The 12761-nt window shown below is 33.5% G+C and overlaps 2 protein-coding genes across 2 annotated transcripts; both read right to left on the minus strand.

Moving 5' to 3' along the window:
- Positions 1-428: 428 nt before the first annotated feature.
- Positions 429-1262, minus strand: LOC123886572 (protein MAIN-LIKE 1-like). The gene is made up of 2 exons (XM_045935877.1): positions 1221-1262; positions 429-1145 (listed from the first exon to the last, which is right to left on the minus strand). Exons 1-2 carry the CDS (start codon positions 1260-1262, stop codon positions 429-431), a joined length of 759 nt encoding a protein of 252 aa, XP_045791833.1.
- A 3036-nt stretch (positions 1263-4298) lies between these two features.
- On the minus strand, positions 4299-7250 carry LOC123884862 (protein DETOXIFICATION 55-like). The gene is made up of 2 exons (XM_045934095.1): positions 7038-7250; positions 4299-6422 (listed from the first exon to the last, which is right to left on the minus strand). The coding sequence occupies exons 1-2, from the start codon at positions 7083-7085 to the stop codon at positions 4935-4937; spliced, it is 1536 nt and encodes a 511-aa protein (XP_045790051.1). The 5' UTR covers positions 7086-7250; the 3' UTR covers positions 4299-4934.
- Positions 7251-12761: the final 5511 nt, after the last annotated feature.

Below are 12761 nucleotides of genomic sequence, written 5' to 3' on the forward strand. Positions count from 1 at the left end.
TATTTACCGAACACTACATTTTGGTAACCGCGTACCGAACGTAACTGCCTTGCTAGGGGGTATGCCAGTTTACTTCGGTGTATGTTAACCGAACCAATAAACTTCGGTGAATGCGAACCGAAACATGGTTTCATCGCTACAAATTCCAACTGGGGGTATAAAAGAACACTGGGGGGGGGGGGGGGGGGGCAAAGAAGAAAGCATGTGATCAAAAAGTTGTTAAAATCGTATAAATAAATTAATCGATACGATTCTGACAATTAATTTATGGTTGATATTACATTGACACTTTTTGTGGTCGAGATTGTACCGACAAACAAGTTTCATTATATTGGCAGACATTACATATATGATCTCTATGTATGTCACAAATAATGTCAACACAAAATAAATATCATACATGTTGAATAATATTCGTAAGCGCACGTTTATGTTACCTGAAGAAAAGACATGTACCCAGCCATCTGATTCACTGTCACCAAACACGCATCATACAAATAATGTTGCAAATGAACCAGAGAAGCAGTACCCCAATTCCATTCACGGACAGCCGACAAATCCTGAAAGTACTGCAGGTATACTACGTCCACGTAGTAATTGCTTTTGTTGCTAAATATGGTACAACAGACCAAAAAAAGCAAAAAAGCCCGTATGGACCTGTCCCTATACAGCTTAATCTCATGCGCCGACTTACCTTCAGCAACAGCTTTATCAGCTAATCTATGGTTTTCACTATAAATAGCCTCCACGTCAGAATGCCTCAAATGGAGCCTGTTCATTTTGGCAAAATGACCCATAACAACTCCTAGAAATGAATTAACCATGCCAGCCACTTCATCCCTTGACATTTTGCCATGGTTCAAAAACTTTCCCTCGATCGGAATATGCAACAGACATTGAACATCGTCCAATGTGATGGCCAGCTCACCCAATGGAATGTGGAATGAACTCGTCTCCGAATGCCATCTTTCAGCAAATGCCCAGAGGAGCTTGTAGTCAAGCACGCTAAAATTAGTCCGGGTAAGCGGCTCCAAAACCCGATGCTTCAACTGCATCCCAAAACTACCTGTCCGTGCGGCGGGACGATTTTTGTATATTAATAACTTTTTTCCGCTGGCGATGCAACGTAAATTTCTCGCTAAAATCTGAAAAATTCCAATAACACAAAAAATTATTGAGCTAACGTAATCACAACATTGTCGTATTTTAAATTTGTTTACCTCTTTGTCATTTGGGTCTGCATACCATATCGGAATAGCCATATGCTTATCGTACTCCGTTAATAAGGACAAATCCGTCGGTCCTCCTCCAAAACCAACTTCGTCATCATTACGTGAACACGATGGTGGTGGTCGGCGTACTGGTTTGCGCCGTTGTTGTCACGGTGAGTCTTGCGGTGAGTCTCGCGGTGGTGGTTGTTGTCACGATGGTGATCCAAGATCGTCATAATCAAAACCCGCATTTAAAAATTGGTCGGCATCAAATTCATCTTGCGCCACCGATGATTGTCCTAAACATGACCGTGCACGTGTATGCGACCCACCCGCCTCGGCATCATGTGTACCTTGCCCCGGAGTTGGTCCTTTACGACGACCACGTTTGGACGGATGATTTGCAGCGAGCTCTCTACGAGCGGAAGCAGTTGCATTGATTGCCTTTCCATGCCTACCCCTAGGTAGATTTTCTTCCATATCTATACATAGATAAATAAATTCACAATCAATACAAACAATTAATCTATGATAAATTCATACTTATAATTCAATCGAACACATGATTCTTGCAACAATGGAAACATAATTCAAATGGAAACATGCATTCATATTCACTCGTACATTTTGACAAACATTTAGAGTACAATATAACTCAATTAGCTTCATATTCACATTAAACTTAATTAGCAACATGCATTCATGCTATTATGTAACTAAACTAACAACTAACCAATAATCAACAATTCAAACAACATAATCTACAATTTAACCCAATAATCAGAAATTGAAATTTTGGAATTTTTATAGGGAAGAACAAAAAATGAATTTGAAATGTCATGGTGATGAGGAATACATATAATGATAAAAAAGGAAAGAAACTTACTTGATGAAGTGTGATTTGAAGTTGGATGTTGAAGTTGGCCTCAAATGTGTGCAAGAAAGGAAGAGAAGAGTTTTGTGGTTTGTTTTTTAAATAAAACGAACTTACAGACTAGAAATGTTCATATGTAAGGCAACTTCGGTTAATATCAACCGCAGTACCCCTACATTCGGTTCGCAGCTACCGAAAGCTATCAACTCCACTTTCGGTTCGCAGTTACCGAAGTTTTTGAACATGTCAAACGACTTCGATTTCTATAAACCGCAGTACCCCAAGGGCAAAAACGAAAATTCAGGAGGTAGAAAAGAATTGAGGGGGTCGGGAGAGAAAACTTCCATAATAATTAATAAAGAACTAGTACTACTTTATGCTATTATATGAATGGACAGTTACTAGAGAAATGCTGGTTGCTTACAAATTAGTACAATTCTGCCGAACTTTGTTCGTATAGGTCTATTGTTTAGTCCATTCCAATCGAAATGATATGTGGTGGGGAAGAGGGGACATGTCATTACATTGGGGAGTTAGCTATATCAAACTGTATACGATGCATCTTTCTTTTGTTTTTTATTTTTCCTTCTTTATTCTTTTCTCATATACTCCTCTAATTCTTTAATATAAAAGAGATGTTACTTTTTAGATTTATTTAGAATCATATTCTAGACTGAATATATTAGATTCTCAATAAATCTAAAAAATAAAGTTAATTTATCTTATATTAAGGACCGGAGGAAGTATTATTAGGTAAATATTTAAACTTATATTATATCCAATAGTTATTTAATATTTATGTCCGATAGTTCCAATATTTAGCTGATATAGAGTTGACTCATATTCTATAAAGAAGTGAGTTAAATAGGAGGAATTTTTGTAAGTATTAATTTGATTGACTTCTTGTTTTAGGAAGAGATCTTTTCAGTCGAGTGTTTGGTCGATAAGGTGAACATTTTATCACGAAAATGATTTCTAGGTAAAAACTCTGGTTTCCCCTAGTCCTTTTATGAGTGAGACATCCACCATACTTTATGCTAGCTGGAAACGGCAAAGTTTGTTGGGGTGTTGTGTTAGGTCTCGATGAGTCAGGAGCATTGGAGTTCCTCTTATTGTTTTATCCTACATGTGGTTGATCTTTGCCTCTTTCTTCTTAAGAGGTTTTCTAATTCTTCTAGTTGTGGTGTCTTAGGGCTTGTTAGTGTGTGCCTCCTTTCCTTGTAGTTTTATTTGCCAATTTGCTTTCTCGTCTTACCTTAAAGATTGTTAAATTCTGGTGTACCTCAACCTCATTATTTTTCTGAATTTTTTCTTATGTACTTTTAGTTTTATATTTATAATTGTAGATAATAAATTAGCCATTAAAAGAATTATTAATTCGCTGAATACTGAATTGAATTTTGAGATCTCTTCCAATTCTGATAAAATTTATATCTTCCATTCTTGCACTAGTATTGACTATACCTAGCTTGTGTCCAAGTACGTAGCATGGCATTTGTTAGAAGTCTAACATCAAATGAAAAAAGAATCCTTTAATTAATTATAAACCACATTCTTAAGTGTCATTTTTTAAAATATAACTCATGAAAATTAGATATAAATGTCGTAATAGAACGGTGTTTTCTATTTTTGAGAGGAGAATGGTGTTTTCTGTTTGTTCATAAATGAAAAAGTACCATAATATTCCTATTGACATGTGTGGCTGCACATGCACGCTTCATTGAGATTATAACACATGCTAGCACATGCTCAAATATCTTTATAAAATAGGGGTAACAATTTATGGATATCGTACTCGTTTTCAACGAGGTCTAAATTTTAAATCTTGTAAAATAAATAAATTTGACTTATACCCGTCAAAAATTAGAGTAACTTTCTATATATGTATGTACTTTTGTCGTAGTAGATAATGTCACATTATTCTCCTATATGAAATTTAAGCCATTGAATTTTGTTATCCAAGTACATAATTCAAATCATAAAAAAAAAAGAAAGATGAATTAAGGTAGAGAGATCATCAATGGATTGCCCTCCAATGAAATGTTCAAGGAAGATAATCCAATGAAGTATAAAATCAACTTCAAAATAACTTTATATATGCATAAGTTATTTTCAAATTATTTCTGTAAGCACTTCAAAACAACTTATGAAAACTATATATAAGAGAAATTATTTTATTTTATTTTTCACTATATAAATAACTTGTACATAAATGCTTGGAATGATAAACACTTCTTTTTATGAGTTGAAAGTTTATCCAAACATGACCTTAATATGTTTACGTACATATATCAATACAATAAATGAGGTTGAGGGGTAGAGAAATTCGGTTAATTATATTTCACTATTCAGATAACCCAACAATTACAATTTGCTGGCTATGGAACCCACCAACTAGGTAGCTAGGGAATTAATATAGCAAGACCAACTTGCACGTAGCCAGCAAGAAAAAAACGCAAGAAAATATGTGGGTTACATTACATGCAAATTTTCATATACACAATGATCGCAACAAATAATCAAAAATATTTTCATTCCATCCATATTTCAAACGAAAATGTTGTAGACTCTGAGATACTGAGTTCGATTCCTATAGATAAAAAACTTGTCTTCGAGTAAGTATATAGTGCCATGAAATGAACTTTGGGGATGCAAATTCACAGCTCCACACCGTAACCTAAGCACACAGTTCCACACTGTAATTAATCATAACCATTTATACGTGATCGGATGACCATATTTAAATCTCAAATCTACTACAGCATCCTGTTGTAGTAGCGACTAATCTAATTCTGAACTTTGGTGTATATATGTATGTATATATTCCTTCCACGTACACAATAAGATCATTACTTGTTATCATTGAGAAAGACAATACCTTGCTCACATTTAACTATTTGGTCTTCAACAACAAAAACATGTGCAAACAATGTGTCACATGAACCACCTTTACCCACTAAGCTTTTTGCCTTCAATGACTCTCTTTCCCAATCCGTGTTATATATCACAACTAAAATTGAAACCACACATGCTATTTGTGCTGCCAACAAACCATAACAAAACCCCACCAACCCTAATTTCAAAACAAAACCCAAAATAATTCCTATTGGCGCCCCCACAAGATAAAATGAATAAAAATTTATCCCTGCCCCAATACCTGGCCTTGCACTCCCTCTAAGTATTCCACAACATGTTGTTTGTGGACAATTTGCTAATTCACAAACACCAATTATAGGTAAAACAATCATTGTTAAATCCAAAACCTCTTTATCATTTGTGAATACTTTACCCCATTTTTCTCTACCTAATGTTGTCCATAATAACCCTAATGTTGAACTTACTAGTGACATTCCTATTGCTACCATTGTTGACAAATTTGCCCTTGATGGTTGACTAGCTCCAAGTTCATTTCCTACTCTTGTTGACACTGAAGCACTAAGTGCTGTTGGTAAAGTGTACATAAGTGATGTTGTTTGTATCACTATACCGGCCGTTGCTAAAGCGACACGAGGGTTATAAAGGTAACCAGCTAGAATTGTCATGAATTCATACCACCACCATTCTAAGCAAACTCCAAGACAACTTTGAATAGAAAACCTAATTAACATGTTCCATTCTTTTCCTAGTGTTTTGAAACTAGTTGGTTTTTCTTGTTGTGATGATAATAAAGGAGGACTAGGGTTTGGTATGGAGATTGAAACTTTGGAGAAATGGATGTAGAACATGTATGATAAAAGAAAGAGAAGGGTATTGAAATTTGCAACAAAAGCTGAAATAGCAATACCTTGTACACCAAGGTGAAGTTTGAAGGTTAAAAAAATGGTGATGGGGATGTGAATGAGAATGGATAGTGAAGTGCACCACAATAACGGCCAAGTTGTTCCTTTGCTACGTAAATAGATGCGAATTGGGTGAAGGAAGCTATTCGCTATAAGATCAGGGATCGAGAGACGACAATAGAGGCTTGCTATTCTTGTTATGTCTTGATTTTGATGAAGGCATAGCATGATTGGCTCAAGATTTAGCCACAAGAGTGAAATTGGTAAGGAAGCTAGTAGTAACATGATGATTGTTCTTCTTAATATGAGAGAAACTAAGGAGAAGTTTTGTGAACCAATGGCTTGAGTGCATAGAGGCTCCATTCCCATAGCTAGACCCGAAAGGACCGAGTAACCGGTTATATTGGTGAAGCCTATGGCCAAAGCACCACTTGCTAACTCAAGGCTTCCCAACTTTCCCATGCATACAACTAAGATCATGTTTTTGAGGTATCCTACTATGCTCATGGCTGCTATAGGGAAACCTATGTCCACCATTCTCTTTAGCTCGTCCACTACCTGGAAAACAAAATAATAAAATTTTACACGTTTTCTTTGCGTTTTTCTTCAGTCAAATATTATTTGTAGTTCTCTTGGTGATATTTGACTAAAGAGAAAAAGACTGCAAAAAAGGATTCATGTTCTATGCTATAATCATGCATTCAAGAATTGATGTGACAAGCTATGAAATAGTTGAAGCTTTCAATATAAGATTTTCTTCGACTAAACATCCACACAACTTTCTCCGATCAAATATCAAGAAAATTGAGCGATGTTTTTGACTAAAGAGAACGGGTTTGCAGAAAAGATGTATATTTTTTTTTTACAAAAGAAAAGATATATTTTAATATGATATATATAAGTGGTGTGTGAAAATATGAAATAGTGAAAAGTTTTTGAAAAAGAAAATTCTACGATTAAACATAAGTTGTAACAGTTTTCTCAAGTCAAATATCAATAGTTGACTAATTGACACATGACTAGAGAGAGCGAGGCTGTTGTAAAAACGGATCCATGTAAGTATATACCTACTATGTGAGGGATGAAGAAGTGATATGTGTAAAAAATGTGAAAAACATGGATGAGATGAAATCTTCTTAATTAATGGAGATTTTGTAAGGTAATATATCTTACCTCAGCAGTTGTCGGGTATGTCTTTAGGGATTTCTCTTGAGCAAGCATCTTAAAAATCTTTAGCTTTTGATCCTTTTCTTTATTTCCGTGTGTGTGATTTGAGATTAGGAGAAACACAATGAGAATAATAATGGATGTTATATTCTCCACAAGACACTCCTCCAACTCCAAGTACAAAGTGATATATGAGGGGACCAAAACAAGCAATTGATAGAGTGTGACCAATAAGTAAAATGATATATCTTTATATAAGGAATTTTGGATGTGCATGGTGGGGTGTAAATGGGACCAGGGTTGTCTGTGATCAAATATTCGCGTTGTTTCACACAATAATAAATTTGGACTGTTCATTTGAGATCTGACGGTCTAGATCACTCATACAGTAAAATAATCTAATCTGTTCGGTTCAGAGTGACGCAGTTACATCAGAAAATTATTTTCTATGTAAATGTGTATGAATTGTTATTGTTATATTCTCTCACTCACTTTCTTTTACATTATTTTTGCACCACTTTTTTCTTTCTATTTTACACTCTTTTGTTTTTCCATCATATCACTTATGCTTTTTTTATTTCTCTTTTTTCCTATACCTCTCTAACACTATTTGTGTGTTGTGTGTACTTGCTTTCCTTAGCATTAATTGCTTGGCTTTCTTTAGAAGTTATAATAAAGTTATGTTACCTTGTTATCAAAAGAGATAATGATTCCAAAAATCCAAACTAACAGTTTGAAGTATACAGCTCGATACAATAATGTGCAATAATAAACTAAAAAGTTTGTTGTAAAGAAAAAACTTAAGAAGTTTTGAAATTAGAAGGTCCAAATATAATTATTGTTAAAAAATAAATGTATTAATATTAATTATTAGAAAAATTCTTTGATATTATGGAGTTTTGTTTGGTGCATATATCTTATTGACATGATATTAAATAATCAAATGTTGATATATAACCAACAAAACTTTAGGATACATCAGAGTCTTCACATACTTACTATATAATAAAGTCTAGGTTGTCTATGAAACATTACGATAAAGGTTTGATTTTCTGCAACTACGATTAGAGGGTTGGAATCACTGCATGCTTAATGTCAAAATTGATCCCGAAACCAGAAAATTAGACACATGTGCAAATTTACAAGTGGTATACACAATGCAATTTTTATTCCTCTAATAACTTTATTTATGTGATTTTTTTTATTGGAAGTTGGATACCCATAATTCTTCAAAGGTAATCTATAAAAAAGTTTATTATATCGGTGTTTCCAACATGGGATACTCAAAGTCAAAAAAGAAAAATCTTTGGTGAATGCGTGCTCATGAGGAAAAGATTCAAATATTCTTTTGTAACTTCTAAACACGACAAAGTTATGTTGCTAACATAAATTAAACTAAAAACAATACATATATCAAAGCTACGATTGGTACATTAATTAGCATTTATTAATTTTTTTATAACTAATAATTTCATTCTTTTTATTTCCCGTTTTCGTGAGTATAACTCAGTTGACAGAGATATTGCATTATATAAGTAAGGTTCGGGGTTCAAATCCCAGACATCCGACTTATTTACGAGTAAAATTTCTAATCATTTGACAAAAAAATAAAACATGTAATGGAGTAATGGAATCATGAATACAATTATTGTAACCCAAAAAAGAATCTAAAATTAGAGAAGTCATCTTTTGTTCAAGGGCTCAACAGACACACCTCATCTCTTGTTGGATAAGATCAAGCTATTCTTCTTTAGGTGGTTGAAGTCGACGAGTATTACGTTAGCTTCGAACTACTATAGCTGGTGGTCTGATCCATTGTTGTGTTTGGGTCTTGTATGACTCTATTGTAAACTTTTTAGTCTACTTCGGTACATCTTGTGCTGGGGAGGCTATTTGTGTTAAAATATTCCATTTTGGCTTCTTCAAAAAAAAATTATCTTTTCTCTAATGTGACGATTCACACCGATGCTTCGGTGTGCCGTGGAAGGACATTCGATATGTGTTAGTGAGGAGTTGAACTCGAATTATTATTATTTTTTTTTGTCTTAACCCTTTAATTTTTTAAGAAAATCTCTAATAATCAAAAGTTTAGTCGAAAGGTACGTAAAATAAAATGATAGTTAGTAACATTTTGGTATGCTATTTTGTTGGGAGACTCTCCTCTTTTGGTTTCAAAGATCCCATCAAGTCTCTTTTATTTATTTCTTTTTTCTAATATACATATTTCATTATTTTGTCATTAAAAACTAAAGGAACTTATTTAAACCGTGCGATATATGTATTTATCAACTAAGATGCTAAAAACTATATATTCTTTACATTTTCTATTTTGTCGATATCTCAAATATGTAGAAGCATATGCATCTTCTCTACCCCATAAGAAATACATATACCAGAAATTTCATGTTCACGTTTAAAAAGAAGCTATTAATTAATGTGCATGTGAGTGAGTAAGGACTATTGCTATACTGAGGCTATATATGGTTGATACTTGATGTACGTATTTTGGGGGGCTAATATTACAGTCCTCTTTTTTTTTTTTTTTTTTTGAAGAAATTAAATTAGCCCACTCAAATTGGCATCAGAGAGAATCGAACCTCAGACTTCAAGAGGAGCACACTCCCAGGTCCCAAGCCAATACCAATGCACCAACCCAAGTGGGTTTACAGTCCTCTATTTATATGTCCTTTGAAAAAAAAACGAACATGCTTCTTGATATGAATAATTATTGATATTGGGAAAATTTTACATACTATGTTATGCACTTTGACAACACAACCATATGAATATATCCACTATCGATCAATTCAATATATACCTATCTTTACATTTATGATGTACACTAATATTTGATCAACCTAGCTCGTGAATTCGAACCTCTTGTTCAACAAATATAAAGAGTGGAGCGAAAGATAATAACAATTGAAACGAAAGAATCAAAACAATAATGACTCTAACAAATTAAGTGTAAGTAAATTATTAGAAAACGTTAAGCAATTGTACAAGTAAAAATAAAGAGGAGTAAAAACACACACGTAAAAATTTCATCTTCTAATATATGATATATCTTTTGCTGTTAAAAAAAAAAACACACACACACACAAATTGTTTTTAGTTCAACCCAGAAACACATAGAATATTGTTTTCGTTCAACCTAAAAGTCACCAATGTGACTACGTTTGGGGGGAAAACAACTCTCTGTTCCAATAATTAATGAATATATTTACAAGAGATACAAATAAATTACAAGAAATAATTAGCTTCAAGAGTTCACAAAGAACAAACTTTTTCAAGAATAATAACGAACAATTAATGAATCTCACTCTCAATGTGTTTATGATGTGTTTTTTAACCTTATGATGACTTCGCGTCATTACATATCATTTTAAGCCAATTCGAGCAATATTAGAACACTTTTGGATGCTTTTGAGCTCATAATGGAGGAAGATGACCACCAAGTGAAAGTTACTTGTTAGTCAAGGAATTTGAAGGAAACAAGGGTCAATTCTGGGACTTGTGCATGATGCCTGAAGAAATGGTGCACAAGGCGCAAGAAGGAAGTGAGATATATAGAGTGCCAATTCTGCTAGTTGCGCACAGTGCGTAGGAAGGCGGCGTACAATGCGCAAGAAAGCTGAGATAAAGTGTGGCTTACTGCCACTTGCACATGATGCGCATGAAATGGGATATAGGATTGGTTGATTCTTTAGAGATTTTGAGCTAATTGTTGTGATTGTAGAAGATTATGAGTTCATGATTGATGAAGAGGATGATTACCTTAGAGATTTGGAATCATCAATTTGTTAATCCATCATAACACTAAAGAAGTAATTCATTCAAATACAATTTACTACCGAGTTACATCGTGATAAACGAACTTCCAAGGTCCAATCTACTTCTAATTGTTGCAAAAACACAATCTAAAATTCTATGTTGTGAATCATATTTTGAAAGTAAAAATTCCCCCCAAATATGTCAATATTGTTTCAACTAAGTGTTAGAGTTAATTGTTTTGGATTGAAATAGACAATCCTTGTGGATCGACTTTATTTTACTACTTGCGATTATTTTGTACACTTGCAAAAACATTGTCACCTTAGATCTAGCCCAAAAAGCTATCAATCCTAGATTTTGTTCACCTAAGAATTTTCTTTTTTTAGCTCTATAAGTATTTCCTACAAAATATTCTCCATTGTTGAACATATAATTTTTTGTCTTATAGCTTAGTAGGCAGACTCACACACTATAACTGTGGAGAAGTAGAGAACTTCGGGGTTCGATTTCCAGCTCCTTTAATAATGTCCCTAGTAGCTACTAATTAAACTACCATAACAAGACAGAAAACACAAGTTTTATAACAAATGTTATCCTGGCCGCCCCATGTAGATCTTGGACGCCTCACTTCCACACCAAAAACATTCATCCCTTTAATAATATCCCTAGTATTTCGCTACCGTTATGGACGCAAGGCATCCAGTAGCGAAATACTCCATTTTCCTTAAATTGAAACAGTTCACAAACTCCTTCAAACGTCTCTCAAACACGATAGTGGCCAAACAAATTTTCTGACTTATTCTTAAAATTTTAAGACGATGTACACAACAAATATATTGAAGTTTTTAATTAATGTACCATATATTCTATCTTTTATTTATACACTTTATTTTTTCCAATCATTTATATATTTTTTTTTTTGTCGAAAGATATATCATTCCAAAAAAAAGTCCACACTGGCCAGTAAAATGATAAATATTTGTATTGTTGTGCCACATTAGAATGTATGCATTATTTGAAGAGTTTTCATTGGTCCTATCATTAGAAATTCATTTGGTCTAGCAATGATGGTCACAAACTCCCATTTTCATGGCTTTTTTGATAATAATAATAATAATTCATTACTAATTTGTTAGTATGAGGTCACTTCATTAAGTTAAGACCAAGTAGGGGCCTTAAAGTCCACATCAGTAAAACAATCTAATAAAATTAGATTGTATCGTAAGCAAAAAATTGCTTTTGATCACATGTATGAACCAAAGATATTTTTTATATAGATCCAAAATCACAAAATTGATCAAAACTTATCACCACCTTCCCTATTGGAGCACGCACCTTGTCCTCAAAAGTTACTACACCTAGCTTGTAATTCGTATATGTAACATCTTTCCCTCCCTAAAAATATTGTAGCTTCTCCATTTACGTGGTAGCAAGGTACCATACACTTTTCCTATAAAAAAAAAAAAAAGTAGCATACACTTGGCAACACGAGCTGGTTTAATTTCTATGTATGTATTTTATTTTATTTTTTGAATATTTTGGATTTACTTTAATTATTTATTTAAAATATAATTAAAAGTGTATAATATCAAATACAATTACTTGTCATGTTTAATATAAGGCTTAATGTTGAACGGGCCGTGATGGGTTGAGCCGTTCTTTCTAGTCAGCCTATTGAGATGTCTCTGCCTCCACTGATGAGTATATATTCTAGTCATCCCATTAAGCTAGATATACTGGAAAACATAACACGCATAATCTCTCATCAGTGAGAGGTAGAAGCACCTTCTCAACTTTCCTCAGTTTTCAATCAATGGTGGATTCATCCGCTGTCATTCAAGGTACACAATTCCTTTCTTTAATCTAATTAATTAAAGTAGATATGTTATATATAATCATGTATCTATGATCTAAGGCTAATTTAAAATTCTTCATTTGGTATCAGAGCGGCTTAGA

The sequence above is a fragment of the Trifolium pratense genome, linkage group LG5 (genome assembly GCF_020283565.1).
Source record: "Trifolium pratense cultivar HEN17-A07 linkage group LG5, ARS_RC_1.1, whole genome shotgun sequence".
Taxonomy (NCBI): Eukaryota; Viridiplantae; Streptophyta; class Magnoliopsida; order Fabales; family Fabaceae; genus Trifolium; species Trifolium pratense.